We start from the raw sequence: 12,158 nt of genomic DNA, 5'->3' as shown, positions 1-12,158 counted from the left end.
CGCGGGCTCCTCCCGGGCCTGGGCCGCGCGCGCCGACCCGCGGGGATCCCCGCCTCGCGAACCCAGCCGAGCAGCCGGCCCGCGGGACCGTGCGGGAGACACGGTGTGGCAGTGACCCGCGACTGGGGCCGCAGTGCGCGGACCCAGTGTGTGACCCGCGCTCCCCATGGGTGACCGTGCGCGGTGGCTGGTTCCGAGATCGGGGACCCTGTGGCAGGGCCAGGCCCTTCTCCTGGCTCCAGCTGGCCGAGTGTCCGTGAGACTGTATGTGACTTTGGGCCGTGGGTGTGACCCGTCTGCTGGGGACTGTGCCTGGGTGATGCTGTGTGAGTGAGGCCAAGCCGAGGGCCGTGACCCTGCAGAGGGGTGAGGTTGCTTCGCTGTCTGCGCCTGTGGAGTTCTGGCTGTAGGTGTGTCTGTGCCTCCTGGATGCCACTGACCCTGTGTGACAGCGATCGAGGGTGTCCTGGGCTCTGTGTGACTTGCGTGTCGGCCCCTGTGTCTCTGAGACCGAATGTTTGCTTTTTATCGTGTCACCCCGGGCTGTGTGTTAATGTGTGTCTGTGCCCTGAGTTTCGGGTGTGTTGGCTGCTCTGTACTGGTGTCTGTGCGGCTCTGTGCAGCTGGGCCCCATATTTAGCTGGATCCTTGCTCGGGGGGCAGATGGGGAACCTGATGTCCCCCGAGTGGGCGGAATGGGGCTGGCCTGCCCTAGGCTGGGACCTCTTGGGCCTCTGAGCAGGTCCCGGTGCAGCTGCAGAGCCAGCCCTCTTGGCCTGCAGTTTTCTTGCCCTCCCTTAAGGCCTCTGGTCTAAATTCCTATCCATGGCAAGGCTGAGTGTTGGCCTGAAGAGGGAAGCAGCTGGAGGAGGAGCCCCTTACTCCCTTCAGAGACGTCCCAGGAAGTTGCTAGCCAGCATCCAGGCCTGTGTGCCAGCGCTCAGTGGGAGAAGTTGACTGCTACAGGGGCCGGGTTTGTGTGTGTCAGTGTGAGACAGAAGAGAACTTGAATTTGGCTTAAATGCCGGCTCCCAGCAATGTTGCTTTTCAGCCTTGTTTTGCTGAGATTGGCAGGAACATTTGCAGAGTGGCTGTGAAGTTGAACCTCCTCAGTCCCCTCCTCTCAGAGAGGTTGTTAATGAGGTATCTGTCTACACACAGAAGATTCTAGTATCTCCTCTGCATGCCGATTAGAGGCAAAAGAACCCTGGGGGCTGATTGCCGCCACTGAGAAATTATGTTGCAGAAGCATCTGCCCTCCCCAAAGAGATCTGTTCTCCTACATCACTCCTGTGATTGCTCTCTGGCATTTTACAAAGCACTGTACATTCGTGTACTTAATCCCGTATTATTTTCACAAACACTGTGAAGAGCTTGGCTTGAGGAAGGAGCTGCGCAGAGCCTTTCAGCCTGGATTTTTGATTCCTAAACCCCACCTGATCTATTCCTTAGATGCATCTTTAAAATTTTATTTTTTTAGCTGGTGCATGACTGCCATCTCAGCTCAGGAGCCCAAGGCAGAGGGATTGCAAGTTTGAGAACCAGTCTGGGCCACTTAGTAAGACCCTGTCTTAAAATTTAAAAGGGGGAAGAGGATGTAGTGGTGTAGGGCAGCATTCTCTGGACTCAGTCCCCATTACCACCAAAACTAAAAAGTAAGGGAAAGCATTTTTAGTTGATATGTAATTCACATACCATGAATTCACTGTTTTAAAGTATATAATTCAGTGGGTTTTAGTATACTCACAAGATCATGCAACCATCACCACTGCCTAATTCCAGAACATTTTGTCATGCCACAAAGCAATGCCATGCCACAAAAGATACCCCGTAACTATCACTCGAAGTCTGCCTGTGCCTTGTTCTCCCCTACCCTGGGCAACCACTAATCTTTCTGTACAGATTTGCTTATTCTGGAAAGTTTATATAAATAGCATCATGCAAGATGTGGCCTTTTGTGTCTGGCTTTTTTCACTTAGCAGAATGTTTTCAAGGTTCCTCCATGTTACAGCGTGTAACATGGCTGAATAATATTCCATTACACGAAGGTACCACGTTGGTCACATATTTGTCTTACCTCCACTAGACACATTTGAAATTATTATAGAAAGCGTTACTTTTGACCAAGTGCTGATGACCCAGTCAGCAGAATAAATCTCAGCCAGCTTTTATTTGACTTCAGTACATCAGCAGCATCTGGTGTCCAGTGAGAGAGCAGGGTATGGATGTTTCCAGGAAGGCAAGGCTGTCTTCCAGAAGTGCTGAGACCGGAAACGTGACATATGGAGAGAGCAGGTATGCGTAGACCCAGGAGACCTGGGTCCAGCCTGGCTGTACTTCTGGGCTCCCCCTTTCTCCAGTTGCCTCCTGTCTCTGTGCCTCAGCCCATCTGAAGGCCTGGATTACCTCTTAAGGATGTTCTCTGGCATCTGTGGCATCTTTGGAAGAACTGACCTCACATTACCTTCCATTGGAGAACCTCAGAGGGTGACCGGGAATTAAATGGTTATGGAGTGCACCCCCAAATCATTTCACTCTCATCAACATGCAGCTCCTCCGATGAGTCAGGGACACACCGTCGGTTTCCTGACACAGCCAGGCTGGCTGCGTGGCGTGGGAAATCACAGCCCTCGGCCCAAAAGCAACTCTCTCCTCTTGCAGTTTTTTTCTTTCCAAGCTTTAATTATCTCCTGTGTGTCATTTTCCCGTTAACCTTATCTCCACTCCTTTGTGAGGACAGAGCTGGCGAAAAGATAAGCCAGCATTTTTCAGGAGTGGATCGAACATTGTTATTTTTGACAGTTGTTCAAAGTGACTCATTTCATAGGCAGATCTCCAGGCAGTTTTTGGGGTTTCTCAACCTTGGCACTGTTGGGGACAGAACATTCTTGGATGTAGGGGGCTGGCCTATACATTGTGTGGTGTTTAGCACCCCTCTGCCCTCTACCCACAAGATACCAGTGGTCCCATTCAAAACAGTGCCTCCAGACATCACGGTGAGAACTTGTCCCTGGTGCAGCTCCACAGGGTCAGACCCCACAAGCTCATTCCAGTTTGCCCCTGCTGTTTCTGTGTTTTGCAGTGCTGAGGATCAGACCCCAAGGCCTTGCGCAAGCTCGGCAAGTGCTTCTGCCACTGAGCTACACCCCCAGCCCTGCTGTTATTGTTGTGAGTTGTTTTGTTTGAGCAAGAAAGAAGCTCATGGCCCTGTGATTACTAAGCCTTCCCTGGTTTTTCCACCTCACTTTCATGTGGTGTAGGGAGCATGAACATGAATTGATTGGCCCCAGTGTATGCCTCTGCATAATTCTGTTACAGACATTATCTTAATGCAATTTAGGGACTCTGGGACCTGCTCATATACTGCTTCCTGGTGGAAACTGCCACCTCCTGGTGTGTGTCCCTTGCTGCCCGGGCACCTCCCCGCATCACTCTGCACCCTCTCCATGCTGCCCTTGACTTCTGCCTCCTTTCACCCCTCAGCCAGCCTTGCAGTTCCTGGCCATCCCACCTCTCCAGGGTTTCCCTTGCCATTCCATGAGTGCTTTTGTCTAAGGTACAAAACATGCCAAGTCCCTGTGGTGCGGAGTTGTTTTCTAATCATTTTCGGTTTTTTGCTGAAAAAGGAAAGGAAAAAAGAGAGAGTGAGAGATGATTTGAGCTTAAGGAGGGATGACTTTTGGAGCTCAACTTTTTGGACTTTGAGGTTTTAGAAAACACCTTGTTCTTTCACTGATACGAATAAACTAACAGCCTAGAACATTTCATATTAAGCATTTAAGTCTTTATGAGAACCACCAAAAAAGCCTTGGAGACCCCCAGGCCGCCTAATTTCTGGCCACCTTCCATGGTGAAAGACTTGCCTGGAATAGATTTTTAAAATGGTGCTCCTCGCTCAGCAAGGCCTTGCTTGACAGAGGAAATGGATTCTCTTCAAACACAGCTCCTTCCTTTTAGCAGCAAAAAAGAGGATAAGATCCAGAACAAGTCTGGAAAGTTGAGAGCTACAGGAATGTGTTGGGCAACAGTGCCAAATAGGAAATATTCAGTTAGCAGGAATCAGTCCACCAGACCGTGGCAGGAATGTGCATAAACATTTGGAAACCTGAAAATTCCTCCGTGGAAGTTACTCAGAGGAACAGCGGGTCAGGTTGTAAGGAAAGGGCAGGGCTATTTAGAAGTAGCCAGGTTTCCTGGACATCTTTATCTTTTCCCCGACACCAGGATAGAGACACCAGGGTAGAGACCGGGAGCCTGCTGTCTGAGGCTTGTTGATAGCGATATCTGTGGTGTGACATTTTCTTTCTCTCTGCAGTTGGAGGCTGGCAGCGATGAGGATCGAAAGGTAAACCTCAGGTGAGCAGCGTTTTCATTTTGTTTTTAAGTCTCTCTTCCAAACAGGTAAGGGATACTTTTATTCCTTTCTCAAAGCAAAGACCCCCAGAAAGAATATCGTGTTGTTTTTTTTTTTTTCAGTGCTTGTGCATGCTTTCGCACATAAACATGTGCAAGAGTAGTGTTTTTTGTTTGTTTGTTTGTTTTTTTGTTTTTCTCCGGTACCAGGAACCGAACTCACGACCTTGCGCTTGCCAGGCAGGTGCTTTTGCCGCTGAGCTAAATCCCCAGCCCAAGAGTAGTGTTTTAAAAACTACATGGTAAGGTATGGTGGTCCCCACTTACGATCCAAGGTGTTTAGCAGGCGAAGGCAGGAGGATCTCAAATTTGAAGCCAGCCTTGGCAGCACAGTGAGATCTTGTCTCAAAGTAAAAAGAATGGAAGGGTAGTACAGTGGTAGAGTAACTTGCCTAGCATGGGCAAGGCCCTGGGCTCCATTCCCAGTACCAAAGGGAAAAAAAAAATCTTTAAGATGTAGTCCTCAATTACTGTGTTCATTAGGGAACAGCAACAGTGTTTTTTGGTTTTCTTTATTAAAAATTAAGGCTTTCCTTTTGTTTGGGTATCTTGTTGGTTTCCAGAAGATTCAGCACTTTGTTATATACCATATTCCTTTGCACCAGAGAGCCAATCTTGGAAGTCCAACCTCAGAGTGGAAAAAAGTAAACAAACTTTAGGGATGTTGTCATTTAAAAACAAATGTCTGTTTTATCTTAAGAGGAGGAGTAACATTAATTGGAAGAGGAAGTAGGTATTCAAAAATTGGGGTCAACCTTTCCTTACCAAGAGCAGGATGTTTTGGTTAAACTCTCTTGCAGAAGTGGTAGAAATAATGCTTAGCCTTGCTTTGACATTCTCACATGTTGGAGCAAAGGGAGGGAAACTTCACTTTGATTGTGGCACACATTTGGAAAGATTTTGGGGGTAAGGAAATATTAGCTTGCAAAAAATCAAAGGCATGCCTTATTGCAATTACTAGATCTTTCTTTGTAATGTTAGGAGGACAAAGGACAAATTGGCTCTTTTACCCTGCGGTTTTGGGTTGGTCAGAGCCTGGGTCAGGGTTCCCAGGCTGGAAACAGCTGGACTCCAAGTGGGGGCAGTAAAGGGCCACGCTGTAGCTGTAGCTCGGCTTCTCTGGTGGAGGAGGGAGGGAAGCGGAATCTAGATAGCTTGGAGGAGGGGAAGTGGGAGAGGAGTGACTCCTTGCTGTGGGGCCACGGAGAATGTAGCTGTCTGCTCTCCCCGTGCCCCCAGGCCTCTGCAGCACCTTCCTGGGGTCTGAGTCCCTTCTGCCCTTCCTCCTGTCCCTTTCTGTGCAGGCTCTTGTCTAAGACATAACATTGAGCTCTATCACTTAGACTATCTTTGGGGCAAGAAAGTGGTATTGTTTTTTAGTTGATTTGTAATTTAGAATTTGTAAATGGCAGGGATATGAAAATAAACATATGGGTTGGGGCATGGTGGCACATGCCTGCAATCCTAGCACTTGGGAGGCTGAGACAGAAGGATCACTGTGAGTTTGAGACTAGCTTGGGCTAAAAAGTAAGCTCAAGGCCAGCCTGAACTGCATAGCAAAACCCTGTCTCAAAAGACAAAGAAAAAGAAAAGAAAGAAAGAAAATGAGCATATGGCCCTTTCTCATTAATAAAATTCCCCTTTTTTCCATCAGTTTCGAGCTAGAGGGGACTTCACAAAAGGATGGGAAGTAATGTTACAGGAGCTTTGTGTGTTGCTGTGTTTATTCCTTGAGGAGTCTTTCCCCATTTCTAGGGAAGGAACTTGAGGCCTGGGATTGCATGTGGGAAACACTATGTTCAAATACCGAGTTTTGGGTATCGTGCCACCTCTCTGGAGACCAGTTTAGTTATCCGTGTAATCAGCTTGTCAGACTTGCAGGTGAGGGGAGCGGTCCAAAGAGAGTCCGGGCTGGGACTAAAGCTTCCTGCTAACTCACGATGTCACTCCAGCTGTAGTGAGTCCCTCTTTGCTGCTGCGCTGGGGGACCCCGGATGGATTCAGGGACCTGGGCTGGCTGGCAGTGCGGGCTTCGGAGCTTGTCCTCTCTGGTTCCCTTTTTCAGTCCCTTTTCCCTGGCCTTGACAGTTCACTCTCCTTTCTAAGGCAAAGGATATCATCCTGCTTTCTAACCCTGCTAGCCAAACAAGGAAGTTCTTGTGTCCTGATTTAACCTTTGACTAAAGCTCATTCACATCTGCATGTTCATTTGCATTTACAGGCCTTTTTCTTCAAGCCTCTCCTAGAGAAAAAAAAAAACTGTAGAGTGGCCCATTTTTTGTTTGGGGTGAGGGGCAGGGAGAGATTTCTCTTAAAATGGATCCTAAAGGTAAACTGCTAATACTCGGATTCTAAGGGATACCAGAAGGGAGAAGAACTCTGGAGAGCAGGGGATTCCTCTCTCCTCTTTTCTGTTTTCTATACTGTATCCTTAGTTACAGTTGACCCTCTGTAGCCTCCGGTTGTGCATCCTTCCACTGAGGATAGAAAATAGTCGAAAAAACATTACAGAAAATGTTACGTTGTTTCTGACTTGTCCGGTGTAGTTAGGCCTAGAATGGTTGCATCTGCCCTGAACAAGTACAGACATTTTTTTCTTGTTGTTATGCTCTAGTAATACAGTATAGCAATTTACGTAACATTTACATTGTATTAGGGATTGTGAGTAATTGGGGGAGATGATGTAAAAGTATACAAGAAGACGTGACTAGCTTCTGTGCAAATACTATATGGTTTTGTATCTGGGACTTGAGCATCTGTAGAGTTTGGTACCCGCAGGAGGTCCAGGAACCATTGCCATGGTTACTGAGAGTGACTGTAACTATTTCACGTTTCAGGGCATCTGAGAAGTCACATTGAGTTCACCACATGCAGCAGATTGCTGCATCCCTTGGGTTGGGTCTTCAGAGTGTCACATGCCCACTTCTTCCCAGGTCTGCTTAGTGATGCTGTCATTCTGGTCCCCCTCCCCTCCCTTTCCCTTTGCATTGCTGGGCTACCCACTGTGCTTCTCCCTCCTGGCCCCTGGCACCTTCTGTGCATTCTACACACCTTCTCATCGCCATACATACTGTTCTCAGTCCTGGGGAACTGTTCCCTGCTCTCTGACTGCCCTTTCCCTAAGCCGGTGCCTTTTTCTGTGGGGCACATTCCTCATGGCTTCCTCAAAGTACTCCAACCACAAACGCGAGTGACTTCCCTCTCATCAGAGAGAGCAGATCGCTGTTAGACTCTGTGTGACAGAGGCTGCCCACACCTCCCTCACACTGCAGATATGTGTGCTTTGGTCACATATCTAACTGCTGGTGCTTCTCTTAGTGATGGATCTTCGTTCTCTACCTGCACATAGCATTTAAACATTTGAATGAGATGGATTTTTGAATGCTGACATAATTTGGAAACATGAGAAATGGCAAGGTGCAGGGTAAGGTTCAGAGTCAGGCATGTGTTGGGCGTCTGGCTCCTGTACTGGAAGCTGAGTTCTGTGAGGCTCACCTATGAAGCAGATACTCTTACCCCATGGGATCTCCAGTAGTTCCTATAAAGGTGTTTGCATGGAATCAGGTGTGCATGACTTTATTTGCTACATTCGGTCTGTGCTTCTTCATGAGGTGCTGCTCACGGGCAGTGGGAGTTCCAGCACAGAAGAACGAGCAGACCGGCTCCCTGCGCTGCTGCCTGAGCCAGAGGGCCACCACTGTGTATGCTGTGTGACCAGGAGCAGTCTGCATCCTGCAGCTAGCCACATTCCCATAAGATGCAAATAAGAGCGCACAGGGTGAGGAATCCATATTGTAATTCTGGCAGTGTCTCTGGAGGCCGCTTGGGAAGTGTCTCAGGAATCGATATCTCATGTGCAGAGTGGAAAATGACTGATCCCAGGCAGTAGAAATCCAGCCCTTCGTCTCCATTCCCGTACTTTCTACATGTGCAGACGCCTGCCGGCCTATCTCAGTGCCCTTCTGGAAGTGGCAGTGTTCAGACTGTGGGAATTGGTGAGCAGATGGCCCTGCTGGCAGTGGCTTCTGGCTCCCCCGCCATCCTGGGAGCCGGCTTCGCCTGGCATGACATAAGTGGTTTTGCGCCAAGGCAGGGTGCCCAGGAGGTGATGTGGCTGTGTTGTCCCCAGAGTGTAGAGCAGGAGTAAAAAAAAAATTTTTTTTGCTTTAATCTAGTGTTTCCAAGTCAAGAACATGAAAGTGTTGATTAGAATGCTTTAACTGTTCTTTTCAGTCTGCCCAGGCAAGCGTTTGGACCAGCAGCAGGACTTTGTCTTCTGTGTTTTATTTGGTTTTGCTGGCAAACTTTGAACTCCCTGCACCCTGCTCTGCCTTGCTCCTCACACTGCGTCCCCTGCTGGCCCTCACCTGCAGGCCCCAGGGCACCCCGCCTGCCGCAGCCTCTGGGAGTGTGGCTCTGTCTTCTCTCCCTGCCTCGCGGAGTCAGGGTGGGATGGGGGCCCACACGTCCTGGTGCTGCAGACCACGCTTTCCTGTCTTTGTTTGGCCTCCTGTTTGTGTACCTCTCCCCGCTCAGGCTCCGGTCTGCTTTACATGACTTATTTTAGTTTGGTTTTCCTAGACTCTGTTGCTGTTGTGCTAGATCGGTCCTGCCAAAAGGTGTCAGTCACACACTGTGTCTAGGTTCTGTGTTCTGTGCTAGAGGTAGACACGCGTAGATACAGGTAGTCATCAAAGCAGTCACCTATTGCTGTGTTATACGTTAGCACAAACAGAACAGTTGGAAACAGTACACATGTGTTGGAGCAAGGGTGTAGCCCAGTAGTTGAGTGCCTGCCTAGCACCCACAAGGCCTTGGCTTCCATCCCCAGCACCAGAAAACCAGAAAACTTCAGTATACATTTGTTATCTTGAAGTCACTGTGGGTCAGGAATCTAGATGGGGCTCAGCTGGTCCTTTGCTGGGGTCTTACAAGGCTTCAGCCAAGTTGTTGGCCAGACTAGCATCTCTTTGGTATCTTGGACCTATTACACCATCATGTGTTTTTTGGCCAAATTCTTTTTTTGTTGTTATGGGTACCAGGAATCGAACTCAGGACCTTGCGCTTGCCAGGCAGGCACTTGTGTCGCTGAGCTATATCCTCAGCCATGGCCAAATTCATTTTCATGCAGCTGTGGAAGTCGTGGTCGCTTACTTCTTCAAGGCAAATAGGAGGACCTGCTCCTAGAGTCTCACAACAGATGTGATCATGGAGGTGGCTGTCTCATCCCCTTTGCCATCCAGCTCAGCTTCCTGAAGGCAGCCGCGATGCTGTCTTGTTCTCTGCCCACACTGAAGGACAGGGGCTCACCCAGCGTACACCACCCCGCTGGTGGGATTCTGCCTGCTAGCGAGTCTGTGTTCTTCAGATGCCCAGACTGGTATAGAGAAGATATATATAAAAAAGTAGGTTTCCGGGGTTACAGGTGTAACAGGGGGTGGTAAGGGGCTCTCAGTACATTTGGGAAGAGGAACATGGCGAGTGGCCAGGGTGTGACCAGCATGCTGGCACACACTGTCGCCCTGAGCTCAGCTAGCCACCTGCTTGCTCAGACCCTCAGGCTTGGCGTGTGTTGGATTTGCCCCGCCTTGAATATGCTAGTCTCTAAAGTTACTGCTCTCACGGGCCTTTCCGTTTGTTTTCTACGAGTTTTGGCCTTAGGAAGGAATCGGCCTGGGTTTGCTTCTGCATCCGTCCTTTGTCACCTTGCTGGGATATTATATGACCATAGCCAGCCTTCAGTTTCGTATGAGCCAGATAGTGTTCAGCTTCTTGAAGATGAAATTAAATGTAATAGTGACATCGTAGACCTTGAGCAAATGCTGCCTTCCCATCCCTCTTTCAGGGAAGGGATTCCCCCTCCCAGCTTCTGCTAGAAGGGATTCATGATTCCTTTTCCCACCCCCACAGAGGCATTTCTGTCTCCTCAGTGTTTCCTTGGAACGAATAGTGTAGAGCCCCAAGAGTTTCAGCTGGGCACGGTGGTGCATGCCTGTCATCCCAGCACTCTGGGATGCTGAGACTTGAGGATTGCAAGTTGGAGCCCAGTCTGGGCATTTTGGCAAATCAATGAAACCCTGTGTCAAAAATTTTAAAAAGGGCTTGGGGGTGTAGCCCAGTGCAGAGCCCCTGGGTTTAATCTCCAGTACTGCAGAAGCAATAGATTAAGTTAAGAATTTCAAGATGGCAGCAACAGAGCATTAAGCCCAACACAGGGTACTTCTGAGCACAGGGCATCGGCCAAGAAGCCAGCCCTCACCTCTAGCTTTACATGCCTCACAGGCACTGAAGGGGCTGTGGAGGTCACAAGGGCCAATTTTCTGTATTTTTTTTGCTTTGATCAACTAAAAGTGGTCTTGGACTACATATAGGAAACCAAAGACAGAAAGCTTTTCCTGCCATTTCCCCTACAGTTTAATGATAGAGGTGCTCGTAGATCAGTCTCAGTACCCTTCTTCCCTAATCTGTCTGCTGATAAGACATTTATTCACACAATTTATTGAGCTCCTACCAGATTCCAAGCTTTGTTCTAGCAGCTGGGATTATAGCAGTGAGCACAAGCTCCCGCCCCTGTCAGAATGGCTGAGATAAGCCAGTAAGGAAAAACAAGTCCAAGAAGGGTAGCACGAGCTTGCTGAGGAGAGCAAGCAGGGATGGAAGAGATGAAAGTCAACACTTGCTGCATGCCCAACCCTGCTGGCCACCTGTGTGCCGTATTGCACTTATCTGTGCAATATCCCTGTACGGAAGACAGCATTTTCATTCCCATTCTCTGGGCAAGAAGACTAAGCCTTAGGGGTAACTGGCCTGATAATAAACCGGTAGATGATAGAGCATGGCTCTACTTCACCACTGACTCCCAAATTCATGCTTTTCACCTAAAAATTCAGGAGCCACCTCTCTTTCCTCCCTCCTTTGTGCCAGATCTCTCACTAGGCGGCACAATGGAGTTGGTCTGGAAGAACCAGTGCTCTGCAGGCCGGTCTTCCTGCCCGAGCCTGGCGGCTCACCTGAGCTGTGTGCGTTAGGAGGACCCTGTCACCTCCCTGTGCTCTGCCTAATGCAAGAATTGTAATCTACCCCTCCACAGGTGGTGACTGGGCAGAGCATCCGGGTGAGAGTCTGATGGCTTCCATCACTGGGTGCTGTTGTTGTGGGCGCCCGGCTGGGAACTCTGTGCACTTGATCTCACTGTGTCATCGCGATGAGCTTGTCCCACGGGAATGCTCCTCTTCAGGAAACTTTTGGAGAGGTTCACAGCCCTCAGGCAGGTCTCTTGCCTCCAGCGCCCACATTCCTTCCTTTCTGCCGCACTGCCTTGTCAGTAGACATGCAAATTTGTGTGCAGCTTTGCCTTTCTGTCCCCACCCTTACAGGCAATGGCCTCTCCTTGATTCCTAGGTTTGAGCATGGGGGTACAGAACTTTAAAATTCTGGGCCTTTATGCTGTTGGGCTGTTCCTTTTGGTTTAACTCCAGTCTTGTTCGTAGCAGTTTGTTGCAAGATTTGATACTAAAATTAGAATTTGCCTTCAATGTATATTAACTTTCTTAATTAGAAAACTCAGCCTACAGTGGGGACAAATGAGGACAGAGAGGTGAAGAATTTGATTCTGTCAAAGCTTAATTAAACTTACAGTTAAGGTTAATTTTAAACAAGTTTTGGCTGGGCATGGTGGAGCATGCCTATAATCCCAGCACTTGGAAGGCTGAGGCAGGGCGACTGCCAGGAGTTTGAGGCCAGCC

The 12,158-nt window shown here is 49.0% G+C and overlaps 1 protein-coding gene across 1 annotated transcript in view; it reads left to right on the top strand.

Annotated features, from left to right (window-relative positions):
- Positions 1–4,315: 4,315 nt before the first annotated feature.
- Ssh1 (slingshot protein phosphatase 1) overlaps positions 4,316–12,158 on the top strand; it is a gene marked incomplete at its 5' end in the record, with an annotated part of 57,494 nt that continues 49,651 nt past the window's right edge. The window contains 1 exon segment of the mRNA XM_013520441.1: positions 4,316–4,356. Coding sequence (XP_013375895.1) covers positions 4,316–4,356 — 41 coding nt within the window.

The sequence above is a fragment of the Chinchilla lanigera genome, unplaced genomic scaffold (assembly GCF_000276665.1).
Source record: "Chinchilla lanigera isolate Chin_1 unplaced genomic scaffold, ChiLan1.0 scaffold00054, whole genome shotgun sequence".
In the NCBI taxonomy this organism is placed as follows: domain Eukaryota; kingdom Metazoa; phylum Chordata; class Mammalia; order Rodentia; family Chinchillidae; genus Chinchilla; species Chinchilla lanigera.
The sequence above is the reverse complement of the archived record's forward strand: the minus strand, read 5'-3'. Positions and strand labels throughout refer to the sequence as shown.